The sequence below is a fragment of the Callospermophilus lateralis genome, chromosome 2 (genome assembly GCF_048772815.1).
Source record: "Callospermophilus lateralis isolate mCalLat2 chromosome 2, mCalLat2.hap1, whole genome shotgun sequence".
Taxonomy (NCBI): domain Eukaryota; kingdom Metazoa; phylum Chordata; class Mammalia; order Rodentia; family Sciuridae; genus Callospermophilus; species Callospermophilus lateralis.
In genome coordinates, this window is record NC_135306.1 from 97429742 (window position 1) to 97447914 (window position 18173).

Below are 18173 nucleotides of genomic sequence, written 5' to 3' on the forward strand. Positions count from 1 at the left end.
GAGCAGGATTGAAAAACCAAGACTCATCTTTAACCAATTCCAGGGAATCATGCAGTACAGACATTAACCAAAAAGGCTTTGGAATCAACACACTTGAGCACAAGTTTGGTTTTGCCACATAGCTGTGCAACCTTGAGCAAATGCCCTTACCTTTCTGAGTCTGTTTCTATAAAGTAGAGATATGAACAGATCGGCCCCACTAGGGGTGGCACAGAAAGTATTTGACTGAGAGAGTACCTAATAAAAGTGAGTTTTTATTAGCACTGTTAATAAGCTCTGTCACTAGATAACTGCCACCTCTCCATTACCCTATCCTAGTGACAGCCCACCCTGGCAGGAATCATAGGCACAGGGGACCTCACCACCCACCCAGAGACCTACCTGAAATCTCTGTCATCCATAAAACAGTGGGCTGCAGAGACCAGCCAGTTCGGAGAGATGAGCGAAGCCCCGCACACATGGCCTTGGCCCTGGCTGTGGAGGCTCACCTGCCAGGGCCACTCACCCTGGTCTGCATTTGTGCCCCCAACGACCCGAGCCTGTTTGCTGAATGACCGCAGCCCACAGTCTGGAGAGAGAACAGAGAACCAAAGATGGCGGGCCACCCAACCACAAGGGAGCAGCCAGACTCCCCACTCCACGGGGAATCACCTCTGGCTCTGGCCTGCACAGCAGTGCTGGAGCATAGGTGGCATGAGGGACTCTGTAGAGCCACCAGGGGACCACTTCCCATCTGGAGAGCTGGCCTGGGGCATGCCTGCTCCACTAGCTAAGGAAGCTGACCTCAGCACTCTGAGCTCCAGGCACCCTCTGTCGTCTATCTTCCCTTCCTCTCATCCCCACGCTCCCAGCTCCTCTATCCTGCACAAATGCGCTAAAGGGTCTTGAGACACCTGCTGGTTTGCTTAGACTCAATTTGGGTGTCATTTGCCTAAATATGCCTGTTGACTGCCGAGAGGGAAGAGCCGAGGCCTGACATGAAGGCACAGAATTATAACTCTGCCCAAACTGAACCCCTGTTTCAGCAACACACAGGGGCTGCAAGTTAACATATGGGCCAGTGGGGGAAACCCTGTCGGGTACTCAGAGGAGCTAAGGACTCCTCTCCAAGCCACTCACCAGTGGCTCCATCTACAGAGCAGGCACCAGCCCAGCACCTCTGCCAGCACCCCAGCTGTGCCACAGAGGCACCAATGTGCTGCCTGCCTAGGCCTTTCTCCAGAACCAGAGCTAGGCTACGGTACAGCATCTTTGCTCCAGTCAAATGCACCAGCTTTCCAGGCACAGACCTAGGTGAGCAAGGTGCTGGCAGGATTTCCACCTCTGGGTGCACCCATTTGTGGGTACTTTGCACAGTGAACAGCCTGCCTAACCAGACACAGAAGCTCTGCTTACCACAGTCCTTTTCATCGGAGCCATCACTACAGTCCTTCTTTCCGTCACACTCAGGGCTGCCCTTGCTCAGGCAGAGCCCATTGTGGCAGCGATAGGTGTGTTCAGTGCAAGTGACGACGCTCGCTGTTCAAGGAGGACACAGATGGGAAATCAGCTCCTCTGCAGCCCATAACTATAAGCCAGAGTCAGTGCCAGAAGCCCTCAGAAGCATCTCTTGATCCACCTACCCTCCACCCCTCCTCCAGGCTGACCCCAACCATCACACCCATGTTCTCTACCTTCTAAAAGATTCTCCCCCAACTGATATTCTTTCTTATCACACTTAACAAGTTTATCTACTAATCTCTGGGCACGATGCACAGGAGTGTGCTCGTAGTGCAGATACACCAAGAAGAAACGTCCGCATCCCTGTAGGAAGGCAGAGCCAGGTCTCACCACTGTCACACGAGATCTCGTCAGATCCATCCCCACAGTTGTCCTTCCCGTTGCACCGCTGGCTCTGTGGGAGGCACTTCCCGTTGGCACATTGGAAGTTCCCAGCAGAACAACCTGGGGAAAAACAACTCCTTAACGAAGGCCTGACATGCCCTGCCTGCCCAGGCCAAGCGGGCAGCTGCAGGGAAGCCCAGATGGTCACCTGCCCCAGGACACTCACTGCACCCCTGCTCATCGCTGTTGTCCCCGCAGTCATTCACGCTGTCGCAGACCCAGAACAAGGGCTTGCAGAAGTTGTTCTTGCAGGTAAATTGGTGGGTGGCATTGCATGCTGGAGTAAGGCAAGAGGCAGAAGTCAGCTGCAAGGTTCGGTTGTGATCCTGGTCTTCTTGGTGGCAGCCTCATCACTCACGACTTCCCCAGGGGGAGCCTGGACAATCAGAGCCGCCAGGGGACCACTTCCCATCTGGAGAGCTGGCCTGGGGCATGCCTGCTCCACCAGCTAAGGAGCTGACCTCAGCACTTTCAAAACACTCCACCGCCTGCTTCACCAGCAGCCAGGAGTTGCAGACAGCAGTGGGAGGGAAAGGGGCCAGATGTCTCTGCACCCAGAGGGAAGGAGGGCAGCAGAACATAAGTACAAATTCCCACCACCTCGGGCAGCCAGCAGGAGCCATGGGACACAATGAGAGCAGGAGGGGACATTCCAGTTTCCCAGCGTGACTCACCGCAGTGCAACTCATCACTGTAGTCGGTGCAGTCAGCCCAGCCATCGCAGCGCAGGTTCCTCTGAATGCACCTCCCAGTTTTGCACGTGAACATCCCAGGGCAAGCTGTAGGGAACAAAGCAGGTCCGAGGTCTGTGGTCCCAACCTCCCGCCCTCAATGCCAACCTCACAGCCACATGGAAGACCCAGCCTGCAAACAGGGAAGTCAGGCAGGCACTGAGGGTCACCCAGGCCCACCAAACTATGGCGAGGGGGCTCCTACAGCAGCAGCCGGTGCAGGGCAGGGCTGGCCAAGCTCCTCCTGACCACCAGTGACGAACGCCCAGCAGCTCCAGACACAGTGGAAGGAGGGGGCTGCATTAGCAGTGCTGCTGTACCCTCATGCCTCTGAGCACCAGGCATGGGCGACAGGGGCAGCGGAGGCTCAGTAGATGGATGATGTGCATGTCCTCGCCCAAGGGTTAACGACATCACCTATTTCCTTCAAGCTAGGGAACTGTTCATATTTCACTGTCTCTGAAACTGGGAGGTGTCTGACAATTGGGGTCATCAAGCAGAGGACAAAGATGTGAGGAGACTGTTGTCACTGCCCCTGCATACGTACGCTTTGGTCACAAGTATGTCTTTGGATCAAAGGTACTTACTCATCTAATTACACTTTTGGTAAGTCATGCAGTTGAATTTTAACTTAAACGTGGGTTCTTAGTAGAGCAAAGATGTCTTCTGAAAGGTTATTCTATGATGCAGTGTTGAAATTTAAAACTACAGGTCCAAAATCCAAAACTCACAGTGCTCCAAAATTCCAAATTTTTGAGCTCCAACATAATGACACACCTGAACTTGTGTGACAGATTATAGTCAAAAAATAGGTGTATCAAATACACTATGTGTACAAGGTATATGTAAAATATAAATGAACTTAGTCTAAGCACCAAATTCACATATTCCCCAAGATATCTCATTGCACATATGCAAATATTCCAAAATCCAAAATCTGAAATCGAAAACACTCTGGTCCCAAGCATTTCAGATAATGGAGACTCAATCTGTATTGTGTGCATCAACCAATTGCTATTCACACAGCCAAGGGTTATTTTCTAATGTGCTTCAAAAATTTGATATTTATCCTAAAAGTGCTCAACAGCCATAAAGACAAGCATAGATAATAAAAGTCACAGTGATGTTGAACCAAAGGGACAGATAGCCCCAGGAAGACAAGAGAGGAGAGTCCTCAGGCTCCAGATACATCGTGCTGGGATGCAACCCTGAATGGCATGGTGTGAACCTACATTTGCTGTCGGTCTTTTATAATAACTGCATCTGAAATAAAATTCTTTCCTCAAAAAAGCCACTAGAGTGATATGCATCTTACATTTCCAATTATCTTTGAATCAGGAAAAGCACAATGCTGATAATATACAGAACAAACAGTGCATCCTGTGTGAATCCCTCTAACCAACCAGGCCCCTGCTGCAGTAGAATTCACTCACGGTCACTGGAGTCATAGGAGAGGTATTCAGCTAGGAACCCCGTGTCCGTGTAGGACTGATCCGAGTGGAAGCGAACTGTGATTTTGTTGCTATTGCTGCTAACGACAAACTGGGACCTCTCTCCACAGTACCTAGAGGAGAGGCGTGAGTGTGAGGGAGAGACAGCTCAGCAGGAAGCCAGGACACTGGGCATGTACAGGACCCCTGCCCCCTCCCCACCTCCAGTGCCAAGGCCTGGCGGTCCCAATCCCCAGGAGCTTACTTCTCCCCGTTGATCTCCACGTAGTCCTTGGGGCAAGTGCCCAGCGGCAAGTTGGGTTCCACCAGGTAGAAGATTTTGAAGCGCACCTTTACATTCTTATTTCTGGGTACCTGGAGAGAGAATGCTTTGGACTCTGAGTTCTTTTCCTCTTCCCTGAACCCCAGGATGTCACATGGCTGGTGGGCGGGTGGGCATGAAACAGCATGAAGCAGGGACACACTACAGTAGTTCCCTTATCTACAGGGGACAAGTCCCAAGACTTCAGTGGATGCCTGACAACCAGGATAGTACCTATATATACCATGGTTTTTCCAATACATACCTATTAGAGGTGCTTCTCTCTCTCTTTTTCCCCCCAATTTTTATTTTTAGAGTTTTTTTTTAAAGCAGATTCACAAAAATACTAAAATTGTACATATTAATGGGGAAAAACATATAATGTGTGATGTACGTGTACACTAATATTTCAATCAGGTTAAACATATGTATCTCCTTGAACACTGATTATTTCTTTATGGTGAAAACTTTCAGAATTCTTTCTTCGCCGGGCATGGTGGTGCACACCTGTAATCCTGGCAGCTTGGGAGGCTGAGGCGGAAGGATCACAAGTTCAAAGCCAACCTCAGCAACAGTGAGGTGCTTAGAAACTCAGTGAGACCCTGTCTCTAAATAAAATACAAATAGCACTGGGAAGGTAGCTCAGTGACCAAGTGCCTCTGAGTTCAATCCCTGGTACAAAAAAAAAAAAAAAAAATCCTTCCTTCTAGCTTTTTTGAAATGTACAGTACGTTATTCTTTAGTCACCATACTGTGCAACAGTATACCAGAGTTGCTTGCTCCTGTCTTTCCCTATTCCTCCCTCCCACTGCTCACCCCAGTCTTTGGTAACCACTATTCTATTCTCAACTTCTATGAAATTCAGTGACTGAACCCAGGGCATTTAATCACTGAGCCACATTCCCAGCCCTTTTTTAATTTTGAGACAGGGTCTTCCTAAATTGCTTAAGCCCTCACTAAATTGCTAAGGCTGGCCTCAAATTTGCAATCCTCCTGCCTCAGTCTCCCAAGTTACTGTGATTGCAAGAGTACACCACCAAACTCAGTTGAGATCAACTGTTTTAAAACCCCAAGTGAGTGAGCTCATGTGGTGCTTGTCTTTCTGTGCCTGACTTATTTCATTTAACATAATGGTCTCCAGTTGCATCTATGATGCCAACAAGATTTCATTCTTTTTTATGGCTGACTAGTATTTCATTGTGTATATGTACCCGAATATTTTTTTGTTTGTATATTTGGTTTTTTTTGGTACTGAGGACTGAACCCAGCACTTTACCACTCTGCCACATACCCAGTGCTTTTTATTTTTTATTTTGAGACAGGATCTCACTAAGTTGCTTAGGGCCTTGCTAAATTGCTGAGGCTGGCCTTAACTTTTAATATTCCTGTCTCAGCCTCCTGATGATTACTAGGATTATAGGCATGCCCAACCATGCCCAGCTGAGGTTTAATTTATAAATCAAACACAGTAAGAGATTAATAACAGTAACTAATAAAATAGAAAAATTACAATATAAATTCTTTTTCCTTCTTAATTTCACAGATAGAAGATTTTATTTTACTCAGCATCCTCAGTGTACAATGTTATTTTTCTTATTAAATTAAAAACATTCACATTTTCACCTAAAGGAAGCACTTTAGGGTTTCTCTTTGGCAAATAAGAATTGCTTTCATCACTATTCTTATACTTTGGGGCCATTATTAAGTAAAATAAAGGTCCTTGAAGATAAGAGCTACCACAGCAGTCAATCTGAAAACCAAGAAGGCTACTAAGTACCTAATGCCCAGGTAGCGTACATGCTGAATAAAGGGACGATTCCTATCCCAGGAGGATGATTGAGGTCAGAATGAGATTTGATCATGCTAATCAGACCAACATGCAATTCCAACCTTATGAATTATTTATTTCTGGAATTTTACGATTAACATTTTCAGACTGTTGCAACTGAGACCTCAGAAAGTAAAACCACAAAGAAGAGGAGGACACCATATTCTATTACTAAAGAAGGCTCAAAAACTCCAGATGTTTTTGGAGAAGGAAAAGGGATGGATGATGATCAGGATGATTCAGTGAGTGTTATCAACGGGCAAAATGCTCTTATCTCACTACCACTTGATAAGGACTTTCTCTGTGTTACATGCAGATTCCCAGAGACCATCCTGACAGCACCTCTAAGGCACAGAACCTTCAACCCCCTTTCTTCCTAGAAGCAGGCCTAGCTTGGGGGAGGAGCTGGGACCTGAGTCAGCTTGATACAGCAGAGGGAGATCCCACCTAACCCATGCAGCTTCGCACATGTGAACTCTTCTGTTGCTGAAGGTGCTCATCTTCTCTCTTCTCCTTTCACCATTTACACCCTGGGGCATCCCCCTCCCCGCCTCCGACCTTCCCTTTCACATACATCACCTACCTCAATGTTCCATGTGCAGTCCATGTTGGGCGGGTAGTGGCCAGGGTAGTAAGGGCTGCTGAATGTCCCCTGGGATTCACGTAAGGAGCCTCCACAGCCTGAAGAGAAAAGGTGGGAGAAAGCATGAGGGTGGAGGGCCAGCTCCACCAGTTAGGCAGGTAGAGAGACTGCCCCAAGGGCAGCACCTGAGGCCCTCAGCTGCCTGGGCACCTGGTTGCTTTCCAGCGAGGTGCTCACAAGCTGACTGTTTTAAAAACAGCTCCTGACCCAGGTGGTCAGCAAAGTGTCCTTTTGGCTCAAGCTCCAAACCTCTTTGGCTGATGGGACCCAGTTTACTAGCCACAAGGTTGAGCCTATGGCCTCCTGGGCTCAGGTCACCCCTAAGGCTGGCCCCTTCCTCTGCACCTGTGAGCATTTTCTGCCCTCCCCTGCCCTTCCTTACTGCTCATCTTCGGCAGCTGGAAGAAGGTGGCCTCAAAGCCAGGATGCCGCCGTTCAGTGCTGGTGATCAGCGTGACAAGCAAGACGTTCTGGGAGGAGAGGAAGGTCAGGTTGTACGAGGGAGGGTAGGTGCCACACAGCCTGTGGGGGCGGAGGGACGGGAAGTGAGGACAGAATTCAGGCTTGTCACACACCCAGCTCAGTTCCACACAGAGGGGAGTCAAGGACCCCTTTCCTAACTCTGGACAGGTGCACAAAAGGCCAAGGGTGGGGTCCAAAAGACCCTCCATAAAATCCCTCCCCAAAGAGTCGGACAATCCTCACACAAAGAACAATCAACACTGTGAGGACTTAGGGATAAGACTGCTCATCTTTACTTAAAATAGTAAAACCGGAGAAACATGAAATGCCTATCAGAGGATTCATTAAGTAAATCGTGTTAAATTATAACATCAGTAGTCAAAACAACTAATATTGATTAAGAACACGCCAGGCATAGTTCTCAGTGCTGTCGTTGTTGATTTTACGGTGCTGGGGTTCAAACCCAGGGCCTCACACATGCTGAGCAAATGCTCTGCCACTGGTCCCCAATCCCAGCCCCTTAGTGCTTTTATAACTACTAACTCACAAATCTAAGCAATACTAGTATCCCCATGTCACAGATAATAGAAAGCACAGACCAGCTCAGTAACTTACCCAAGATCCCACAGTCAATAAATGACAGGCTCAGTAGTAAAACCCTTGCCTAGCATCCACAAAGCCCTGGGTTCCATACCCGGTACCACAAAATAATAAATAAATAAATAAATAAGCAGCAGGGTTGGAATTCAAACTCAAGGCATTCAGAGCCCACAGTGCCAGTGACCATATCATCCTGCCTCTAATACAACCATTAAAAATGACTTAGGGCTGGGCATGGTGGTGCGCACCTGTAATCCCAGCAACTCAGGAGACTGAGGCAGGAGGAACAGAAATTCAAGGCCAGCCTTGGCAATTTACTGAGACCCTAAGCAACACAGTGAAACCTTGTCTAAAAATAAAATATTAAAAAGGGCTGGGGATGTAGCTCAGTGGTAAAGCACTCCTGATACCAAGAAAAACAAATAAATAAATAAGATAAATGACCAGGTCAGATTGATTTGGAAAGAACAGGTAACAAAACCAATTGTACACTATTGTATTATTGTACACCATAATCCTATTTCTTTTTTTTTTTTTTTTCAGTACTAGAGATTGAACTCAGAGGTGCTCTGCCACTGAGCTACATCCCAACCTTTTATTTTTTTATTTTGAGAAAGGGTCTGACATGTTGCTGAGTCTGACCTGTAACTTGTGGTCCTCTTGCCTCAGTTTCTTAAGTAGCTGGGATTACAGGGTCGCACCACAATGGCCAGAAATGTGATCCTATTTCTAAAGACTCATACTCATACGTACGTAGCCAAACAGTCTGGGAGAATATACATCAAAAAGTTAACAATGGGCGGGCACAGTGGTGAACATCTGTAATTGTAGTGGCTCAGGAGACTGAGGCACAAGGATCCCCAGTTCAAAGCCAACCTCAGCAACTTAGCAGGGCTCTAAGCAACTCAGCAAGACCCTGTCTTTAAATAAAATACAAACAAGGGCTGGGGATGTGGCTTGTAGTTAAGTGCCCCTGAGTTCAATCTCCAGTACAAACGCATGCGCACACACACACATACACACACAAAACTTAACAATGGCTACTCTTAGGTAGTAAGGTAATAGGTGACTTTTACCCTCCTTGATTGTTGATTTCTACTTTTACTCTCTTGAGGTTGCGTATTTCTTTGTCGTAAATTAGTAAATTACAGAGGTGGGAAAAGATGTGTAGAAATCCTGACTGCTGAGCTGTGGCAAAAAATGGTTCTATCTTGGTTCTGGCCTGAATTTTAACCCATCATTAAGTGAATTAATGATGGAATTAATTCCATCATTAATCAAGAAACACCTGCCCATTTCCAGAGATCAATGTCAGGTGAACCTGACCACCTTCACCCAGGTATGAGAAGTGGGTTCCATCCTGACATGGAGCCAGCTAGGGCAAGCACCTTGGTTGCTTCCTTCAGCAGGTATATTAATCATGCCCTTTTATTATCTGTAATTCTTTTTCCCCCAATAATGGGAATTAAACCCAGAGGGGCTCAACCACTGAACTACATCCTCCATCCCTTTTCATTTTTGAGACAGGGTCTTGCTAAGTTGTGTAGGTCAGACACAAACTTGAGACCCTGCTGCCTGTGGGATTACAGGCCTGTGGCACTGCACCTGGCTATTCTCTATAATTCTGATGCTCTGACATCAGGGGTTTTACTAACCCTGGAAAGATTACCTTCCAAGAGCTGCCAATCTTAGAAATGGTAAAGGACTTGCTGGCTACAGCACTTTTCCTATGCAGACCCCACACACTATCAAACTCCCACATCGTACTCAGGAGGCAGAGAAAGTGAAGAGGAACTGTGGGTGACAGCCATTACTGAGGGTTTACATGGGAAAGGAAGAGTGCAGGGCAAACATGTTTAGGATTGGCTAGTTTCAATCATTACAGTAAGTTCTGCAGCATAGGACTGTCCCTTGATGTCTGGTACCTGGCCCTGGGGTGACTAAGCCAAGGGTAGTTTGGAAGTCTCAAAGTTGGGCGCTAGGCCAAGTACCAGACAGCAAGGGACAGTCCTATGCTCCAGAGCCTGCTATAATGATTGAAACCAGCCAGTCCTAAGCCTGTTCACCCTGTACTCATCCTTTCCTGTGTAAACCATGATAAAGGCTCTCACCCACAGTTCATCCTCTCTCCCTCTGCTTCCTGGACAACCCTGGGGCTCCACTGTATGGCCCTGCATGCTGGCCATGACGTACAGCAGCCCCTCCTGTTGGGAACTATAATGAACTGTCCGCAATGGCAGTGGCCTCCTCATCTGTGGGTTTTACTATCCCTAATTAATGATAAGAACTACATTTTTCCAAGGCAGGATTCACCTTCCTTTTGACAGATATAGGAAGCACATCCTGCTGATGCTGGATTCAGCATCCAGGAGCCAGTGAGCCTTCCTCAACCTTGCCAAAGCTAAGGAATCACCTGAGACCCCCCTCCCCAACTGGAGCCTGTGCTGAGGAGCACCCCACAACTATCCTCTGTTACCTGCAAGTTTGGCCTATGGCCAAAAGTCATAAACTGAATCCCAATGCCTCACTACAGTTGGCAGTTGGTTCAGTGGCTGACCCCTGCAGCTGCCAGGCTCCTATGGCCCCACCCCAGTTCCCTAGGACACTCACCGCACTACAGCATGGGGCTCCACAGGGCTCAGGGTGTCATACACCATGACCAGGTCACTACCCTGCACGTCACAGGGTGCAACATCAAAGCTGCGGAAGGTGAGGCTCAGGACTGAGTCGGCATCCCCCCGCAGGGCCCACTGGCAGCGGGCACGGGCCGGGTAGGGGCTGTTGGGGAATCCAGGTGTGGTGAAACGCGTCAGCTCCTTGCCACGGGCATGCAGGGCAAAACTGCATTTGTCTGCAGTAGACAAGGAGGGCATGGGGTGGGGCCAGGGCTGCCCCTGGGGTGACCAACCCAGAGACCCAGCAGGGGTGTACCCCAGGCCTAGCCTCCCCACTCTGAGACTTCCAAGGCTGCCCTGGGCCTGGAGAGAGAGAAGGAAGGGGGCTTCTCAGAGGGGACTGGAAGAAGAGGAGGGATGTGCTGGCAATGACTTCTAGGGACCCCCTTAGCTCAAAGGACATCTAGCCATGTCCCTCCTTCTCTCAGCTTTAGGGGTGAGAAGCATGATACTCACTGTCCCGGGGCCTCTGTATTGTTCTGGGGTCGGAGGCTAAAGAACAAGAAGGAGAATATTTACTCATAGCATCTATTTCCTTATTCCGGCTTCCTTATTATCATAAGGGAGGTGCCCAGCAAGAGTCCTCTTCAGTGCAATGGGCCCCAGGCACATGGGTCCCCCCAACTCCACTCCTCTGCAGGCTGGCCTTCATGTGCCCACTCCCCACCTGCCCCAGACTCACGGAAGGCCACCACCGACGTCAACACAAAGGACTGTAGTGCCCGAGATCTGGGTGGTAAGGAGATCACTTGTTCCTTGGCCATGACGCGCTCCGTCTCCTCCTCCAGGTGCTGCGGGATGCTGAACTCTGACCAGTAGTAGGCGATGACACTACCCTCACTAGGGAGAGAAGGTCAAGCCTGAGACAAGGACTGAGACAAGGCCGGAGGAGGTTCTGAAGACCCACAATCTCCCAGAACACAGGGACCTCAGTGCATACAGAGGCCCTACCATCCCAACTTTCTGTAGTGTCCACCGCTACCTTCTTATCCTCCTCTCAAAACGAGACATATGCTGTGGTAAGCTCAAGTTTAGAAGGGAAGGGGAAAAAATTCTAGATTGGAGTTTGGCCCCTGACTTGGGCACACAAAATCACTTTTCTTTTCTGGGAAAGGAGGTAAGACTGCCACTTGCCACCCAGCTGTCCTGAGGTTTCATCTGAACACACAAAACAAAAAGAACTTTGGGTGCTGAGCACAGTGGCACACACCTATAGTCTCAGCTACTTGGGAAGCTGAGGCAGGAGGATCACGTAGCCCAGGAGTTCAAGGTCAGCCTGGGCAATACAGCAACACACCATCTCAAAAAAAAAAAAAATGCTGGGGATGCAGCTCACTGGTAGAGCACCTGCTTAGTCTACATGAGGCACATGGTTCAATCCCCAGCACTGCAAAAAAAAAAAAAAAAAAAACCACTCTGGGAATAAAATCTACTTTTAAAAAGATATATTTGTATGGAAGCCTTCTCAGGCACTCAATTTCCGCAAAGCCAAGTTTAGAAAAATACTCACTGCCCTTCCTGATGGCAGCTCACTTGGCTGGCCCTAGGCAAAGCAATCCACAGGCATTTGTGCACTTCCTCCTATCAACACTGCTGTGGCCACACTGCCTTGGAGACAGGAGAATCAAGTGTGCTGATCACTTGCACAAAGGGTAGAACAAGGAGTCGCCTTGGCCCTACAAGCCAAGGCTTTCAGCTTCATCATACCCTAGGGTCCCAGGCATTTTGCCCCACATAGAATATCACACTGATCCCACTCCCAGACAGGCCAGGGTCCACCCCACTCAAACCATCACCGGACACCCACCTGAAGGCAGTCACAACAGACTTCTTATGGTAGGGACCCAGGATAGGGACTTCACTGTATAACAGCTTCAGCTGAGGGGGAGGGGACAACACTCACAATAGGCCAAAGAACAATAACAATCCCTTCCCTGAGCCCAGGCCGCCCCCTCCCCTCCTGGGACCTGAACTCCCCTCTCCATTGCCCTCCAGCCCAGTGACCTTGGAGCAAAGATGAGAGTGTCCTTTCTACTTGGAGGGGTTAGGGACGCCAGGACAGACAGCCGTGGGCAGGGACCCTGCCCAGGGATTGGACTTACCGCTTCCTTCACCTTGCTGGCCAAGCTTTTAAACTCAGTGGAGTTGGAGTTCTCATAAGCATCCACAAAGTTTTCATTTGTGATCCTCAGGTAGCCATTGAAGACCTTCTGGATCCGAGCATTCCGGTCTGTGCCAGGCCAGGAGAGTGGTCATGGGCAGTGGTACTGCCTCCACCAGTGCCCTCACACCTACAGCTACCCTTAGCTCCTGGGGGAGCGAGTGTGGGGAGGGGCCGGCTCTGACCAGCAACTCATCACTCCCTATCACGGCTCAAAAGAGCCCAGGGAGATGGCACCTGAGAGCACTCCCTCCAATCCCTCTACGCTTCCCCCATTCTCTTCCTCACGTTCACCACTGGTGGCCCCTGGCTCTGTGCACTGCAGGAAGAGGGAGAACCACCCCATACCACCCTCCCCCACAGGCAACCCCAGCTGTACTCACACTGGAAGTGCCACACCAGCAAGCCAACCACGAGGGAGAGCAAGAGGAAGCCGATCAACAAGGCCACCAGCACCACCCAGCGCCTAGGTCCCCGCTTCTCCACCTTCTTGGCGTTGTTCACCGGCAAAAACTCCACACCTTCTTCAAAGCCCTTCATGTCCTGAACAGAAAGATGCACTGGGACTCAGAAACTCTCAGCCTAAGAGCCTCCCAGCCATGCTGGGGAAGAACACTGACATTTTGTGAGGTCTGCCTTGGAGAAAAAGTCAGGGCTGGGCTGAACATAAGGACCATCCATGAACATAAAGACCACTCTTCCAAGACTGCCTGCTGCAAGATGTGAACCTACTGGAGGAAAGTGAGGGAAGCCCTCCCATCCACACATCCCAGGCATGAATCACTTAAAATTAAATTGAAATTAAGGGCTAGCTAAACCCAGTCACGGAGGGTCTCAATTTCCACAAATCATCTTTGATTCAGGTAGACGTAAGCTCAAAGCCATGACTGGCACTGTGGAATCTCTGGGGTGACCTGTAATGCCAGCCCTCACCTGCTCCAATGCCACCCTATTTAGATTCAGTCCCCATGGTCACCAGGGCCAGGAGCCTGCGGGTGGCATAGAAACTCCACGCCCTTGCCCAGCAGCCTTGCCCCTGCTGATGTTTAACCAGCCAAAAGGGAAAGGGCACTAAGCCTGGGCAGCTCTGCAGTGCTACAGTGAAACAGACCACTATGCTTTTAACCCAGGATTCAAGTGGATCTGGAAAGACAGCCCTCTCCTGGAATCCACACCTTTTGTAAAAGCAAACAAGCAAAATTTCTGACCAACAGATGGCAGCTTCTCTGGGTTCCTCCTGCCAGGATGGGGGGACATGAATATGGAGAGGAGCAGGAGGGGTGTCCCAGGGGCCCCTGGCAGATGAGCAAGATTTCTCCCCAGAGCATATACTGGTGCTTAATCCTGCAGACAGGCCTGCTTTTTCAATGTGGTGCTTTAAGTTCAACTACTTCATACCCCCTCCAAAGGGGCTTATGACCACAACAGCCCCACTCCAAATTCCACAAAGTGACGCCATCACTTTCAACAGTTTTCTGATGCTACATTATATGCTTAACCTGATATTTCTTGATTTGTCACCACTTCATATCATCGATTAATGCACCACTATAAAAGATTCTCCCCACTCCTGCCACCTTGGAATATTTATATGTCTAATTTTAGCTTCCTAATTGCTTATGCTAATGACTCTACCTAGAAGCACACCCCAGAGATAGACACTTAAAACACATTCAAGCTGATTGTTCCCATATTATAAAGCATATAATAATACCACTGTCTTAATTCATCTGCTTAAAATATCATGAACTGATTTCCTATTTTGATAATGTGGATTTTAATATCCTTCCTTCTCTTTCTCTCCCTCATTCTCCCAAAAGTTCTAGGATCAAAGTTTTTAAAAATTATATCCATTTTGTGTTTTTATTACTTTTGTTGTTAAGCTGTGAAAATACTGTTCGCTATTAAGCTTTCTTTCTTGTATAATTTGTTTTTCTTGCTCAAATTTTCATTTACTTTTTTTAACATATACCCAACTCTCTATGTATAATCTCTAAGGTCTCTGTAATAGTCTCCATCTCCGACATATAAAGTCTGTCACATAACTTGTCATTTTATTTCCTTCCTGAGAGCCTTCCTCCTGGAGCCTTCTGTCCCTTTTCATGGCGATTATGTAGATCTTCCTTCACCATCATCCTTGGGAACTTCCTTCATCTCCGTCTCCAATTGAAGCCCCTATTTCCTAAAATTCCATATCCTAATGTCTAGGGGTTTGTTGCATTTTCATAAAAATACATACATTAGTACATTCCTGAGGAAATTTGGACACTTTCATGTTTCTGAAATTTTAACTCTAGAGTTGGGCAGGGTGGTGGATGCCTGTAATCCCAGCAGCTAGAGAGATTGAAGCAGAAGGATCGCAAATTCAAAATCAGCCTCAGTAACTTAGTGAGGCCCAAAGCAACTCAGTAAGATCTTGTCTCTAAATAAAAATATTTTTTAAAAGGGCTGGGGATGTGGTTCAGTGATTAAGCACCCCTGAATTCAATTCCTGGTACCAAAAAAAAAAAAAAAAAGAATCTTAGCTGTATATTCACATTTGTTGAGAGTTCACTTAGGGGACTGGGGTTGTAGCTCAGTAGTAGAGCACTTGCCTAGCATGTGTGAAGCCCTGGGTTTGATCCCCAGCACCACATAAAATAAATAAACAAAATAAAGCATTGTGTCCATCTACAACTAAACAATATTTTTTTAAAAAAAATTCTTAACTTAGAATTTTGAAATTTCCATTGTCTTTCTGCTTCTAATTTTGCTTTGAGAGCTATCAGAATATTATAAATCCATCATCTCATGTTTAATAACTTTGTTGTCTTTCCTTTAAAGCCTCCAGGATATACATTTCATTATGCTAAATTCTCCACATATCCTTTCAATTTGGAATTTTCTCTGATCTACCTTTCTTCAATTATTATTATTATTATTATTATTTAGTTGTAGATGGACACAATACCTTCATTTTGCTTATTTATTTTTATGTGGTGCTGACAATTGAACCCAGTGCCTCACATGTGTGAGGCAAGCGCTCTACCGTGGAGCCACAACCCCAGCCCCTATTTTTTATTATATTGATCCTCTACTTTATCCTTTCTCATTTTTTTGTGGGGGAGCAGGGGTATTGGAGATTGAACTCAGGGGCATTGAACCACATCCCCAGTCCTATTTTGTATTTTATTTAGAGACATAGCATCTTGTTATATCTAACCTTACTATTAAGGTTTTTCGGGTTTGCTGTCAAAATTTTAATGTACACGAGTTTTCTTGTTTTTTCTCTGAAATTTTCCTCTTTGATGGCATCTTGTACCTTTCATGTTGAAGGCTTTCCACAAATGCCTGAGGGTCCTTGCTTGTTCATTCATATTCAGGAATGAGGCCGTAAAGGCTGTTTGGAAGCTCAGCCAGATTACCTTACTGGGCATAACCAGTGATTAGTCTATGTGGATCTTTCCAAGGGACAGTTTAATTGCTCCAGAGAATTACAGTTTTCTAATCTCCCGACTGGAGTGATTTAAACCTGACAACTAGCATTCAGGAATGGATAGGAGAAAAAAACTCATTCCCCTTTCCATTCCTCATATAGCTTTCCTCTAATCTGGTACCTCAAGTCGAGATATTTGATTCCATTTCTCCAGATCCTTTCCCTCTATTACAGGGATCTGGAGGGGTAGCTGTCTTTTTGCTTGGGCAGAGGTGAGGATTTGGGGATTTCTAACAATGATTTCCTTGTCTCACCCATATCTTCTATAATACCTGAGCCCAATGGCCAGGATGTGGTGCAGTGGTAGAATACTTGCAGTAGAATACTTGCCCCTCAAGTTCAATCCTCAGCGCTACAAAAATAAATACTACCTGAGCCCAATTCCTAGCAGAAAGAGGACAATTACCAAAAAAATACCCAAGGGGTATTTCTATAATCTGAAGAGATGCATAAATCTTCAGGTTCAAAGGGCTCAATGAATGGTAAAAAAAAAAAAAAAAAAAAAAAAAAAAAAGATAAATGCAAAAGCATAAACAACTAAATATGTCATGATGAAATTTCAGAACAACAAAGATAAAGAGTGGATACTGGGGAGGGCAGAGGGGGTGGCTGGGGTTGTGGCTCAGCAATAGAGCACTTGCCTAGCACATGTGAGGCCCTGGGTTTGATCCTCAGCACCACATAAAAATAAATAAACAAAATAAAGGTATTGTGTCTAACTACAACTAAAAAATACGTGTGTGTGTGTGTGTGTGTGTGTGTGTGTGTGTGTGTAAAGAGTGGATACTCTACACATCTGTTCTTTTTTTTTTTTTTCCTCTCTCTCTCCCACATTTTATATCTCCTCATCATTTGGTTCTTTTCGGGGAATGCTTTTAAACTTGCTTCTGCAAATCTTTTATTTTTAATTTTTAAAATAGCTTCACTGCACATACACAAAGTATACAGTTTGGGGCAAATATATCTATTTTCCCACAAAATCATCAACATGATCAAAATAATCAACATAACCATCACCTTCCAAAGCTTCCTGTAGTTCCTCCCTGATTCCCTTTCCTGCCCCAAGCAACCAATCATCCAATTCCTGTCACTAAAGATTAATTTGCTTTTTCCATGACTTTGTGTAAGTGGAATAATGTGGTAGGCACTCTTTTCTCTCTGGCTTTTTTTCACTCAGCACAATTATTTTGAGATTCCTGCATGCATCAATACTATGTTCCTTTTTACTCTTGAAGCACTATCCTATGCATGGATCCCTATTATGAACATTTGGATTGTCTCCAGTTTGGAGCTACTACAAATACAGCCACTCTAAACACTCCTGTATGAGCTTTGTATTAGAAAATACTCTTATTTCTCTTGGGTAATTACATAGCAGTGGACTAGCAAGTTTGTATGATAGGTATATGTTTAACTTTTTAAAGAACCACCAAACTGTTTTACAAAGTGATTGTAGGTTTTTACATGGTCATCAGCAGTGTGTGAAAATTCTCATTGTTCCACGTCCCATCTAGTGCTCGCTATGGTCGTCTTTTTAATTTTAGCCATTCTACTAGACATACCACAGTGTCCTGTGGTTTTCAGTGGTTTTTCTCTAATGACTCGTGATAGTGATCTTCTCATGTGCTCAGTTGTCCTCGGTTTTTCATCTTTGGTGAAGTGTTTTTCAAATCTTTTGCCGATATTTTCATTGGCTTGCTTGTTTTTCCATTAATGAGTTTGGAGAGGTCTTTACAGGCATTCTGAATACAAGTTGTTTATATATTTTGCAAAGATCTTCTCCTAGTCTGTGACTTGTGTTTTCATTCTCTTAATAACTCTTTTGAAGAGTAGAAGGTATTTTTATTTTGATGAAGTGCAATTTGTCACATTTTTCTTTTAAGATTTGTAGTTTAGGTGCTGTATCTAAGAAATCTTTGCCTATGCTGCAGACTTTCTCCTGTATTTTCTTCTAGCAATTTT

The 18173-nt window shown here is 46.4% G+C and overlaps 1 protein-coding gene across 1 annotated transcript in view; it reads right to left on the bottom strand.

The window, feature by feature from the left end:
* St14 (ST14 transmembrane serine protease matriptase) overlaps nt 1–18173 on the bottom strand; it is a 43707-nt gene that overhangs the window by 9655 nt on the left and 15879 nt on the right. Inside the window, exons 2-16 of the mRNA XM_076843561.1 lie at nt 13120–13279; nt 12678–12805; nt 12383–12453; nt 11258–11415; nt 11032–11067; nt 10511–10751; nt 7221–7360; nt 6779–6876; nt 4311–4420; nt 4049–4179; nt 2559–2663; nt 2051–2161; nt 1831–1944; nt 1396–1518; nt 382–568 (exon numbers count right to left, since the gene is read on the bottom strand). Coding sequence (XP_076699676.1) covers nt 382–568; nt 1396–1518; nt 1831–1944; nt 2051–2161; nt 2559–2663; nt 4049–4179; nt 4311–4420; nt 6779–6876; nt 7221–7360; nt 10511–10751; nt 11032–11067; nt 11258–11415; nt 12383–12453; nt 12678–12805; nt 13120–13276 — 1910 coding nt within the window. The 5' untranslated portion in view covers nt 13277–13279. The remainder of the gene's footprint in view (nt 1–381; nt 569–1395; nt 1519–1830; nt 1945–2050; nt 2162–2558; nt 2664–4048; nt 4180–4310; nt 4421–6778; nt 6877–7220; nt 7361–10510; nt 10752–11031; nt 11068–11257; nt 11416–12382; nt 12454–12677; nt 12806–13119; nt 13280–18173) is intronic.